The 13640-nt window shown below is 36.8% G+C and overlaps 1 protein-coding gene across 1 annotated transcript in view; it reads right to left on the bottom strand.

Moving 5' to 3' along the window:
• Positions 1 to 11527, bottom strand: part of Neil3 (nei like DNA glycosylase 3) — a 44110-nt gene extending 32583 nt beyond the window's left edge. Inside the window, exon 1 of the mRNA XM_047550955.1 lies at positions 11323 to 11527. Coding sequence (XP_047406911.1) covers positions 11323 to 11478 — 156 coding nt within the window. The 5' untranslated portion in view covers positions 11479 to 11527. The remainder of the gene's footprint in view (positions 1 to 11322) is intronic.
• Positions 11528 to 13640: the final 2113 nt, after the last annotated feature.

Here is a 13640-nt window from a genome sequence, read left to right as displayed (position 1 = left end):
TTGTAAAACCAGCAAGCAGAATATAGTCTTCTATTTTTCAGAAGAACAGCCAAGTTTCCAGAAAGAGTATTCAGATAAACACTGCTAAAATGATGTAAAATAAGAAAACAAAGTATTTTTAAAAGTACTGATAAATTTTGAAGCAAGTAAGGAATCATAAGAAGCTGAAAACAAAGTAAAAGTAGGAGAGAACCTTGAGAGGTAGGTAAGCAGAGTCCTGTAGTCAGCTTGGCCATAAGGGCATTTGTTAGACCTAAGGAATGAGACAACTTAAATGTCCACAGCCTTGTGCCACAGGTCTCCTAAGAAGGTGGTCTAATTTGAGACCTGCCTCACTTTAACCACAATGTTAAAAATGAAGGAAAAATTCACATTCCCTTTTACCCATCAGTCTTGCAATACCAAACAATATATTGTTAGGGTTACAATGTATGTACTGAACACTATAATAAAATCAAGGAAATTATAAACAAAAATATAAAATATAGACTTTTCTATGGAGGAAGGAATAGGATTTAGCTTAGGTACTGGTCATGTTCTTACCAGAGCATTATGTATGCTTGTGTTCTATATATAATTTTTATGGTTTAGGTATGTTTCATAAACATTTAATTTTCATTCAGAATTTAATACAAAATTTAAAACTTACAAATGTGTATACAAAAATTGGTACATGCACATTAACTCTTTATTCAAGGAAATCCTCATCCCTAACTTCTCTGTTCTTTTTCTCAATGGGTCTAAGGATCTGAAGATTCTAAATGAAATCTTGGTAGGTAGGAAGGGGTGGGGGCAATGTCAAGGAGGTAATTATAAAATAGCTTTGGACAGAGAGCCTAGAAGAAAGTCACCACTATTCCTTAGTTTACGATAGAATGACACTGCTCAGGAATTCTCAAAATTTGGTTTACAAACATCTGTTATTCTACATGCTTGAGGAGATATGTCCACTCTGTTCCTAATTTTACTAGGTTGGCCCTTGCTAAAACAAACAAAAAAAAAATATGACTGTAGTGTTTAATTCAGAGAGGTAACAGGGAGATTTATATATATATTTTTAAAGACTGACAGTAGACACTATTCTTCCACTAATCTGTTCAGGATTATAATGGTGGCTACCAATGCCAGGATTTTCTAACTGCCTAAAGTTCAAGGAACTGTGAAGGGCTTGGTATCCCTCCTTTGCTTAAGAACTGGATAATTAATCACAGGTTTACAATGACCAGTAAATATGCAGGAGTAATTAAAAGTGGCAGCCTTCCAGTTCGCAAGAATCAGTGGGGGAGTCAAGCATATCCTCGGAACTTCTGCCTCTGATTTCTCTTTCTTGCATGAACTTGAGAGCCCACCAATGAATATCAAGCACTGGTGAGGAAGGCTGAGTACCAGGTGAGGGAAAACATACTTCCACATCTACCCTGCTTCTATAAATGAACCTGTTAGAGCCCTGACTTGAGAAGCAACAAGAGTCATGATGCTTTTCGGCCTGACAAGGGACTTTAAGCCACTTAACACACACTTCAAGCCAAGTATAGACTACAATAGCAGGTTTCAAGGTCGGTTTCCATGACAACCAATTAGCACGTACAAAGTTCTTATAAAACTAAACAGGACACATTTAAGATGATGATATACAGAGCTGATGCAGATCTATCATAAGCAAACTTTGCCTTAATATAAATTAAGTTTTATATTTGGGGGACTTTAGATTTAAGGCCTGACATATCATCTTACACACTGGTTTATGAATTACTGGCTCAGAATCTTGTTTCTCTACCACTTCCATGTCAGCAGTCTCTTAGCCTCCCCCAATATTATTTATTAGCAACTGGTTTTAGTCATGCCCTTCAGCTTCTGTCAGGACTCCCAGCAAAGACTACACATGCTCATATATAGTAGATTTCCCTAGTCCTTGTTTAGAAAGGAATTTACTACTACTGCCATCATCGGGCTTTATTCTCCTTTAGTCTTTCAGTTTTCCAAGTCACATCACAAAGGCAACACTTATACCAAATCCGATTGGCCAATTAAAAAGTCTTCTTTCAGTTGTTACATCACCATCCAGCCCTATCCCTCACTGTCCCCTCCCCTTCTTCCCAAGATGGGAAACCACATGATGAGGTTGCTTTCACTCCTGGTCTGCTTCCTGCTCAGACCTTCTTTCCTCTATTCAATTATCACTTTACCATGTTTTAGGATGTCTCTGACAAAGAGACAGATAAAGTACCCTTGAAATAAACAGTGCTGTCACAACACCTACTAAAACAGTATATGAGAAAATGAGTCCCAACTGTCTCACTGCTACATTAACAGCTTTGACAAGAACGTACATCATTTAATAAAATCTTGAAAAGCCAACAGCTGTAACAGTTCATGTTATTCACTTGGCTGGGTCTACAACACAGACATTCTCTAACCACAAAAGTGATCTGTGACACCTAGAAAGACAATCCTTCCCATTAAAAAATGGACCACAGTCAAGCATGGTAGCTCATGCCTGTAATCCCAGAGACTTGGGAGGCTCACGCAGGAGGATTGCAAGTTCAAGGCCAGCCTTAGCAACTCAGCATGACCTTGTCTCAAAATTAAAAAGGGTTAGAAATATATTTCAGTGGCAGAGCACCCCTGGGTCAAGCCTTAGTAAAAGTAACAAACAAACAAAACCACTCATGGCTGTTTAAATGGATTGATTAATTTTTAAAAAGATTGATTTTCTACTGTGTGCGAGGTTTAGTTCTAGAAGCTGAGGATGTCAATAAACGATTAAATTCATCCCACCTTTAGGGAGGTTATCTTCTAGTAGGGGAAGAGAGTAGAACACAGTATGTCAGAACACCTGCAAATATGAGAGAGACTGGGGAGGGGGAACAGGTAGCAGTTTGGATGGGGTAGTCACAATTTCATTAGGAAATTGGCATTTGAGCATGTGCTTAGAGAAAGAGCCATAATTCTGGCTAAAGAAATGGCAGTGTGAAGGACCTAGTATGCTGTGGGCCAGTGTGGCCATAGCACAGACAAGAGCAATATTAGAGATTTGATTTATGGGTTATGGACTTCCATGGGTTCTTGGGCTCTCTACCAGAACAACCAGATAAAGACACATGAGCACAGGAACAATGGTCTTCATTCTTCTATAGGGAGATCAATCTCAGGCTGGCTCAAATGAAGGAAAATGGTACACAGCTTTTATGGCATCTACAGGTAGGCAGAAACTTGCTGTTGTCACATGTAGAAGTTGAGTTTTAGTTGCATCTGTGCTCTTCTTCTTGTATCTTAGTACCATTTTAAGTCTCTACCTCGGGGCGTAATTTCTACTTGGGGTGTGATTTTTACTATGCTAATAAAAGTAGCTATAGGTTACTTTAGTGACCATCTTATGCATGCATTGGCCCCTTACCACATGAATTTGTTCCTTACCATTTGAAAGAGTCTCCAGTATTATTTTCAGAACAGGACAAACTATTATCCTCTCTCATTGGGTTTGATTTTCGTGACCTTGCTCTTCTTGGCTTTGGCTCCTTGTTATCTCTGTTGACCACATAGTCTTGGAAGACTGAGCTGACTTACCAACCTCCTGACTCCAGGTATGTTCTTAATTTCATAGCCCTGAAGTCTGATCTACATTTTAACTTCTCATTTTCTGGCATGATCTTTTAATCCCATAAAATTGAGGGCTGGATTAGCTCTCACAATAGGATCAGAGAGAATGGCCAAAAGGGTACAATCTGAGTAGTCACTTTTTCTCTGACAGTAATCAAACAGAAGAAAAATGTGATCTACATTACTGTTTTATATATGCTCTCTGGCTTCTGGCTAGAATTTTGGCTGAGGGGGTTGAAGGTAAAAGCCAAGAAAGTACTTCAAAGTCTACTGCAAAAATCCAGTCAATAGATGGAGATCTGGACCAGTGGAGACAGTGAAAAGTGGTTAGATTTTTAAACATATTTTGAAGGTAAGACAGAGTATATGCTGTTGGATTTAATGTGGGAGGAGAGAGATGGGGGGTCATGATAATTGATTTTTGGCCTAATCAACTGAAAAGAGAAATGCCATCCAATAGATGGGGAAGATTTGAGTAGAACACATAAGGAATGGAAAAATAGCAGTTTTAGACATGTTAAAGTTGAGAAGTCTGTTAAAAAAAAATGTCCCATAAACAGACAGATATAGGAGTCTGGAGTTCAGGAGAGGAATCTGGGCTGAGGACATGAATTCGTCCAATGATCAGCTGAGAAATGGTATCTAAAGTTGCAACACTGGGTGAAACAGGGAGTATGTATAGATAAAGAGAAGGATCACGGGAACTGGGTCTGGGGCTCTGTAGAGGAAGAACCAGCAAAAGAACATTATAATGTCAGAAAGGAGGAGAAGGAAGTAGCAAAGGTGACTGAGAAAGCAGGCAGCAAGGCAGGAGCAAAACAAAGCAGGTGCAGTATCTTAGAAGCAGGTGAAAACCATGTTCCAAGGACGAGGGCACATAGAGGGCTGCCAACAAATCAAGTGAGATGAAGACTGAGACTGGACCACTGGATTTAGCAATGTAGTAGTAATCAGCAACAAGAGTTTTAGAGAAGCCCTAGGGGCAAAAGCCTAGTTGGAGTGCCCCATTATCAAAATGCCAAGGTTTAATTTATCAAGAGAAGAGTTGAAAACTTTGCCCATAGCTGATGCTAAGGGGTAGTTTTAAAACCTCCTGGCAGGATTAAGCCCTCAAGCCATCAAAGATTGTCCTGAAGCATATATCTCTATCTGTAAATCTATTGTCAACTAGCAGAAATTGTATAAAGATCTAAACATGGAAAATTTGGTCATTTAGTAAAAGAAAGTCTCCATGGATGGTCCTTAAAACCCTTATGGTACAAGTCACTTATTAACATGACAAAGGAGAATAATTGTCCTTGTAAATAAATTCTGTTGTGCATGGGAGGAGTCTCAAAATATAAAGGCCGATATACTTAAAATGCATAGGACCATTACATATCTTCACACAGCTGTCAGTGAAAAATGAAATATGTTGTCCTGCCTGACAGAGCCTCAAAGCGAACCTCAAACCTAATCTTTAAAGGTATAAAAATGACTTGCCAATCCTACTGGTGTTTCACCTATGTTCCATAATTGAAAACAACATAAATGGCATCAAAAAAGAAACATTGAAACAGTCATGAAATTAAAGGCATATAAATGTTGAAAAAGATGTTTATGGCCTGATAAATGTGAATATTATAATATAGCTATTGGAAGAAGGACAAATGGAAGAATGATCATAGGAGGAGAAATACTTGGGTTTCACTTGACCTGAATCTATCAAAGCACTTCTGTGCAGAAGAAGCTCTTCTAGCTACAGATGCTGTGTGACCTTGGCTTGAATGTGTTCAAGAATTAGTTTTTTAAATGCCTGATGCAGTGTTTGGGAATTGAAATGAAATGCTGGTACAACTTTATCCTTGCTTGCATATATAGTTTGTAATCTCTCTGGTTCTAGGGTTTTCCCTCCGGGGCAGCTGAATAATCTTGAGACATTCTACTTGTCACACTTAGCATAGTGTTTTCTAAACCATGGTCATGGTATTTACTACACTGAATTATTATTTGTGTGTGACTTGTATTTCTTCCCTATCTGTAAAAGCACATTGGGGGTTGTAACTCGCATTTAGCTAATATATTTAAGGGCTTTATACAATGCCTGGGGTTCAGTAAACGTATGTAGGATTAAACAGATCCCTTCTGTCTTCCCTCCTAAAATTATGTGCAGCTTTAAAAGAATTGGCTCAATGTCTCCCCCACCATATCCATCTTGCTTGACCTGTCCTAAGACTTCACAGCAAAAAAATTCTACTCTAACCATGAGTTTCATATTCTTTTAAAATCTATTAACATCTCAGTCCCTTATTTTCATGTTATCTGCAATGGAGTGAGATTTAAATGTAAGAGGACAAAATTCTCATGACTATCAAATGCTATATGGAAGTAAAATATCACATTTACCGGAATTTCTCATAAATTAAAAAGAGTTTAATAGGGGAGATTTGAAAAGGGATTGAGGTATGTGCAATGACAAGTCCCAAAGCACCCCCTTTTGTGTATCTGTGTGTGTTTCACATGTTTACTTAGCATTAAATAGCTGTTTTAGAAACATCTATTCTAATACTACATTTGTGTTTGGAGAAAAATTACATGTAGAGATCATTTTTTAATTTAGTTGTCCATTATGCAGAAGCTTCATCTAAGTCAGTTGATTTCTTAGACACTATTGTTTCTAAATCATCAGTTCAACATACTATTTGGGACAAAATAAAATTTTCAGCTAATGATTTATTGGCTATCACAAGTCAATCAATATACTTTTCACTTTTTAAAAAAAATTCTAATTTAAGGGGAAGTTCTGATATACCAGTAGGCTTGTTTCACTTATTTTGTGAGCTACTGTGTACAAACTGGGTGAGACTTTTGCAATAAACCTAAGATTTACAAGATATTCACTTGTCCTACTATGGAATCTAGGGTTATCACCTCATTCTACAAGCTCCTGTTGCCTAGACAAATTAAAAAATTAATTTGTACAAGCCTATTATCTTTTCTGTAATTATACACAATTGCCCAATATATACTTGACTTTCTCATGTTGACCCTTATAATCCTGTTACTGTATTATTTGAACATTTCAACCTTTTTATTTTCTGAAAGAGATGAAAATCTCCTTTGCCACAATTTTAAGTATGATTGAGTAGGGTTCACCTTCCCATTTTCAAGTGGCTTAATAATATGAAATCTTCAAAACAACATATATTTTCTGAGACAGCACATGATTTATTGCACTGATTACCATTTATCCTGCCTATCCATGGGTGAACAAGGAAGATGAACTTTTCATAGCAGAATAAGACTTTTTCATAGATAAATGTTTCAACTTTACTGCAGTTACATATTTTCCCCACAGAGAAGAAAATGTCATATATTTTCGCATTCTCTCCTCCTCCTTCCTCACATGCTCTTTTCTCCCCTAATGTAACACTTCTCCTAATCAGAGATCACTTATCTGCCAATCTAAACCACCAAAGAACTTAATTTTAAAATGGTCTCTAAGTTCCAAACTAAAGGTCTTTAGGTCTATATATTCTACGGTTTTTAAAGAGCAGGACCTTTGAGCACTTACCTTTTTGAGGGCATCAACTGATTACAGGCCATTTATAAGGGAAGAGGGTGTTCCTGAGGTAAATAGGTCTGGTGGGAAAGCCCTGATGGAGCAGAGAAAGGTACAAGTACCAGGATGTTTACTTTGCCATGCACTAAGAGTTTAGTATGTCCTCTAATTTAATCCTGATCACATAAACTAAGATGTGACTATAAGCATCTGCAAATAGAAAGTAAAGAAGGAGTAGAAATTAAAAATCAAGTTGATCAGGTATTCTTTTCTCTACAGCACACTGAACAATGTTGGATAAAAGACTATAATGGCCGTGGAAAATCACCTCCTTTAGTTTGCTCATCTGTAAAATAATGTGAGGATATGTGTTCTCTGTTACCTCCCATTTCCTGATGCATTATAATTCTGCATACCGATAAAGATGATCTTGAGTCACTGAGGAGAAATAATTACCAATATCCACCTAAGAGGGCAAAAAATATATAATGCATGTTATAGCCAATATTTGGCTACTTAAAGAAATTAGTTTCATTTAGCTGGGAAATGAATCTCTGTAGATTAGTTTGTTCCTTTAAATAATGGCAATAGAATGAGCTATGATTTTTTTTCCACTTTGAAGAAGGGTAAGGTAGGAGGAAAACTTATTATGAGGCTTCATTATTTTCATGTTACTAGGCATTTCCAAAACATAAACATACTCATAAGGGGTATAGAATTCATTTTTAAATCCATTATCATTGTGCACTATTAAAAACTTTGCTCCATTCATTCACTTTTATTAAATCTTAATCTGTTCATGATACTCTGATGTATAAAGATGAATAAAAATAGCTAGAACGTTAAATACATGTATCAAATGTTAAGAAGTCATAGGAATAACCAGGAGCTCATGTTTCAAATGAAATGAATGCTTATAAATAAACTCTCATATCCTATTTTATGAAAGGAGATTGAAAACATTCAGATTACACACTGATTTCACTAAAACATTGTATCCACCCAACAATTAAAATCCGAGGATTGACTCTTCAAAGCTCATTAGTCAGGCACATTCATTTACATTCCAAGATTGTGTCTTACCATAAGGTTCTACAAGCTCCAGCAGAGTTTTATGCAATGTGCTTACACAGTTGCATAATTTTATGCTGACAAGACAGTGGATCAAGACTCAGAAAATAATACAGTACATACATGACTGGCACATGCTGGGATCTTCTATAGCTAGGCTTTCTTCCTCAAAATGAGGATTAGTTGTCACAGGCAGAGATACACTAAAGTGTGTTTTCTATGAACTTTAAATTGGAACAAAGAGAAATGCTGTAAGACAAACAATAACTGGTTCATGATGGTAGTATCTACTGTGGTACAGGGTTTTTTTATTGTTTGGTTGGTTTTCGGAGCTATGATTATCTGAAATTTAAATATTTTATTTTAAGTACTCTATTTGTAATTTTTTTCATGTTCACTGTAAAGAATATAGTATATAGTTGTTATTTTAAAACTATGTTTGAGAAAACAAATCATTCCAAGCCAGTAGCAGAAAACATTTAATAGCTTCAACTCTCTGGCAAATATGCATAGGAAATGGGCTCATCTGTTACAATAATGATCTTGCAAGAAGTTTGTGACAACCTACTATGTTTTAATGAAATTCACTATGGATTCAACATCCCTCTCAAATACAAAAGAGACTATTCATATTTACAAGGGTTATTATTATTACTATCATTATTATTTGGGGTACTAGAGATTGAACCCAGAATGCTCCCCACTGAGCTACACTTCTACCCTCTTTCTCTTTATTTTCATTTTGAGACAGGGTCTCACTAAGTTGCCCAGGCTGATCTGGAATTTGTAGTCCTTCTGCCTCATCCTCTCAGTAGCTGGGATTACTGGTGTGTCACTCCACCTGCTGTTATGTTTTAGATAAGTCCCAGAATGTGAAGCTATGGCAAAATGTTTAGAAGTTTATCAAAAGCCATAAGGAGATTATTAATTCCATATTAATAGAACCAAACTTCTCATCCTAATCACAAAGATCTCTTCCAATTTGTAAATTCCTCTATTAAGAGGAATAGAATAGCTGTAAATCCAAGGCTGCAGCATAGTTAAGACTACAGGTTTTGGAGTCAGAAAGAAGAAAGATCAAACCCTGCTTATCCCCTTACTACTCACGTGATCTTGGGCAATGGGTTTCAACTTACTCTGAGCCTCACAATTCTTCTCTGTAGAATTAGGTTAATTCTTTATTATAGAGTTATTCTTTCTCATGACTAAATGAAATGTAAAACCACCTCATGCCTTGCAACCAGAGAAATTCATGATAAATTTAAAAGGAAATGTTCTTACTCTTGCCTAAAAAACAATGAGGTGATTATTTAAAACGTTAGGTTGAACTCTTGCAGTGGGAACCTTATCTTATTCATCTTTATATCCCCAGGAGCACAAGTGCCAAGGCCTAACACAAAATACAAAATGTTAATGATGTAGATTATGATACTGAGAAGAATATTTATATCATATTAATTGCTAAGCACTATGATCTGTACTTTTGAAAGAGTGATTTTTTTCTCTCTCTCATTTAATCTCTACCACCAGCACCCAGTCCCAGTCCCTCACTTGAATCACTGCAGTAGTCTCCCAACTGAAGGAGCACTGTCTACTCTGGCTTTCCTCCAGTCTTTTCTTTCTTTTCAAAGTATAAATGAATCTTGTCACACTTTAAGGACTCCTATGGCTCTTATGATAAATATTGAGTCCCTAATTTTGTCTATAGAGTTCTCTGTGGTCTGCCTTCTACCCACCAATCAATATTATATCAAACCACCATCCCTGTTTCATTCTCCCTTTTCCATTTACACTGGTTCATATGCTTGGAGCTCTTTTTCTTTGTTCTGTGGCCTACCTTCAGCACAGGTGCTGGGTATCTCAACACTCACCCCTTCATGCCTCAACTTTGTTCCATCCCCAGGGAAGCCTTCTCTGCCCTTTCTAAGTCCTTACAGAATCATGTACCTCTCCCACAGAGAACTTATCAATATACATATCTTTATGCTACCCTTTAATGAATGTCTATGTATCTTCCCAACTAAAAAATAGGATATACAGGGGAAGTGTTTGTTTTCACTCTCCAAGTTAACTTCAGTATTCAAAATTTTGCTGGATGAATGACTTATAAACATTAACATTCTTAAGAACCATTAAAATTCATCTCTACAGCACCCTGAAATGATTTTGAGAAATGTAAAAAAAAAAAAAAAAAAGTAGAGTACTTACTGACATATCAATTTAGAATAAATAGAAGGGGAATTGGAAGGAGACACAAAACTTTTCCGAAGTTTGAAAAAGTATTTCCTCAGATTTAGAACCTCATTTCAAGTTGGAAGCATATACTAATTTCATAGTAGACAACTTTTTCTTTCCAAGACCAAAGGCTATGGGGAAGCTTTGCAGGAGAAATTGAAGTGCAGCACAATATTGCATGTATCCATGAAATACAATCATCCACACATCTGAAGGGCTTCCAATGTATGATGGCTTAATCGGAATATTTTTAGTACAAGTTTTAAGTTCTTACCAAGTGAATATCACATCATCTGCAATGAATGCCTGAGTGGCAAGAAGTTGTGCTACAATTTACTTTAAAAAGGAAAAAAAATCATGTAAGGGATCCAGAACTGGGTTTCACCGCTCCTTCATTAGATGGCAATATTGAGTGACAAGTTAGTGCTAAATTTACTATGTGCAATTTTATAATTATTTGTTATTTGTCACACTGTGAACCAACTGCAGAATATTAGTCAGGTAAGAAGCTCGGATTTTATGTTAAAAGCTTATTGTCTTAAAAATGTGAAGAAAAAACATGAGAGGTTGCAGACATCTGATAGTATTAATAGTGGAAAAGGCAGCTGTAGACCTAAATAAACCATCTTTTGTTACACAAGGTGACTTTGAATAAAACACCTTCAAATCAATTTTATCTGCTCAGGCGGTAACAGTCTGGGCGCTTTGGCTAGGACCAACTTCTCCCTACCATAAAGATAAACGTTGGAAACCGCCGGTCTCCAGGGAACTTGAACCAAGAGAAAAGATACCGCACAGCTGATGCTGGAAACCTGGGAGGGATTTTATTCCATTTCTCTCTGCATGCTCCATGGCCAGTAATAGGAGTAGCTCACCTGTGAAGAGACCTGGAGCCCTGAGACTGCCTGTAGCAACGCGGGGCTCTGCAGATTCTGAAGAGCACTTCCCCGCACGTCTATCACCGTCTGGCCTGGGAGCACTCGCGCCCGAATTTTCTCTCCATTCAGAGTACATCCTGGTCCTTCCACCATCTCTCTAGTCGGCACTGTGCCCCGCTACTTGCAGTGACCGAAGAGAAAACAGCTGTGCAACTTTACTTCCGCGCGGGACCTGACTCCTTGGAGAGGAAGTTCAAATCTCCCGCGCGTCCGGCCCCGCCCAGGCCCCGCCCAGGCACCCCCTCGCGGTTGGGCGGGAGACGCTGCCCTACGGCGCATGAGCATTGGTTCATGCCTCGGGGTCTATGTGCATTTTTGTGGAAATGCCAGTGAGGTTGAGTGTGTACTATGAACTAGGCTGAATGAACTGAAAGAACAGAGGAAATAGGAATTTGAGAACCTCCACCCTGAGTTTTTTTGCTTTAAGAATTTGCCCCTGTGTTTGAACTAACCTGTTGACACACATTTTTTTACTTCACCCTATGTTTTGCCCTAAAATCCAAAGCTGACAGGCCTGTGTTGTTGTATACCTGTTCTAACATGAGTGGGATGAGACAAACTAAGGGGAGGTTTCATAGGGCAAACCGCTTTGATATTTTTTTTCTCCTATGGGTTTATCATGTTTTGGAAAAGATAACTTTACATGCCAATTATATATTACTGTCTGCATTAAAAATCTTCACTTTATATGGCTAAGTGAGCCTTACCCAAATCCATGCATCCATTTTGTTATGGGATGTCCTGAGGTGAATGCTGTTGAAATTGTTTTGTAAAGGATAAGGCTCCATGTAAATTTGAAGGCAGTGCATAGCTTTTCAGATTTACCCACAGACCTAAGCAAAGATGAATATACACATACATATAAACATATGACATTACTTTCCATAACTTACAGGATGCTCTTTTGCACATAATATTAACTTAAAATTGAAAAGGTTGGACATTTTACTCCCTAAGTATCTTTTCCATTAGTTACTTATATATGTAAATTTTAGTTACATATATTTATGTGTGTGTGTGTGTATAATACATATGTATGTATCATTCTTTTGAATTAAAATTAAATGCTTTTATAAGTCCCTTCTAAAATAAATGTTATAAAAATTGGGTAATATGTTAAATTTCTCTTTTGCCTACCATCTTTATTAGGTCAGCAAATTAGTAACCTGTGTGTTTTCCTGATGAAACTGGACCAACTGTATGTACAGTCATTTGTGTATTTTTATATGTATTTATCTTCACAATCACCTTGTATAGTAGTTACAAGATATTATCATTAATATCTTACAGATGAAGAAACAGAGTTTCCTTTATTTCCTATGATTACATGAAGGAACCAATACAAATACCAAAAGAACCCAAATTTTCCTCAATAGTATTCTTTCCACTAATAACAAAGTTAAGTGTTGATGAAATAGAAACATCCAAAACATTAGATAATACAGCTTTCTTCATGACCTCAAGTAGCCAATATACAGTATATAGTTACATAATACTAATAGAAATTATTGGTGAGCATAAGAAATTGCCAAAAGGATATGATGGGAAATAAAAATAAGTGTAAATTTTACCTCTGAAGATTTTCTTCAATAAAAAACATAATGTTTATTCTCTCTGAGGCACATATACCAAGGCTCTGGGGTACCCAGTGACACAAAGGAGCCTTTTTACACATAGAAATTACAATGTAGTTAGAGATACTGGCATTTAAAAGTGTAATAAAAAAAACTCATGCTATGTACCAAAAAATACATAGATACTAGGGAATTCAGTGAAGAAATAGTAGTCTAGAACATGTTCTGAAAAGAAATGGGAATTGAGTGCCTGCCTTAAGATTTGGGGGTGCTAGACCAATAGAAAGGAAAATTAAGAGAATTGTTAGTAAGGCCAATATGGTAAAATAAGTAATTTTAAGACACAGTGATTAATGATACAGTTTTAAGCAGGAAGTGCTGGGATCCAGCCCTAGCAGCAGTGGGCAGTTCTAGGTGGGTGGGAGGTGTTGGCGCGGTGGAGAAACAGCACACAGAGACACCAAGTGTTCTGAGGCTGAATCTGAATCTTTATTGTTCACAGAGTCTTTTTGTATTTTTTTTTAATTGATTACATCATTTCATAGTTAATACAAGGAAATGTTAGGTAAAAAATCTTCAAGAGTATAATTAATGATCTTATTCAAGAAACATGTTTACTGTATGATAGCTTAAAAAAAAAAAAAAAAAAAAACAGTTCCCAGCAAGGTAGAGGGCACCACG

Source organism: Sciurus carolinensis, chromosome 4 (genome assembly GCF_902686445.1).
Source record: "Sciurus carolinensis chromosome 4, mSciCar1.2, whole genome shotgun sequence".
NCBI classification, from domain to species: domain Eukaryota; kingdom Metazoa; phylum Chordata; class Mammalia; order Rodentia; family Sciuridae; genus Sciurus; species Sciurus carolinensis.
Note: the sequence above shows the minus strand (reverse complement) of the source record. Positions and strands in the feature narration are given on the sequence as shown.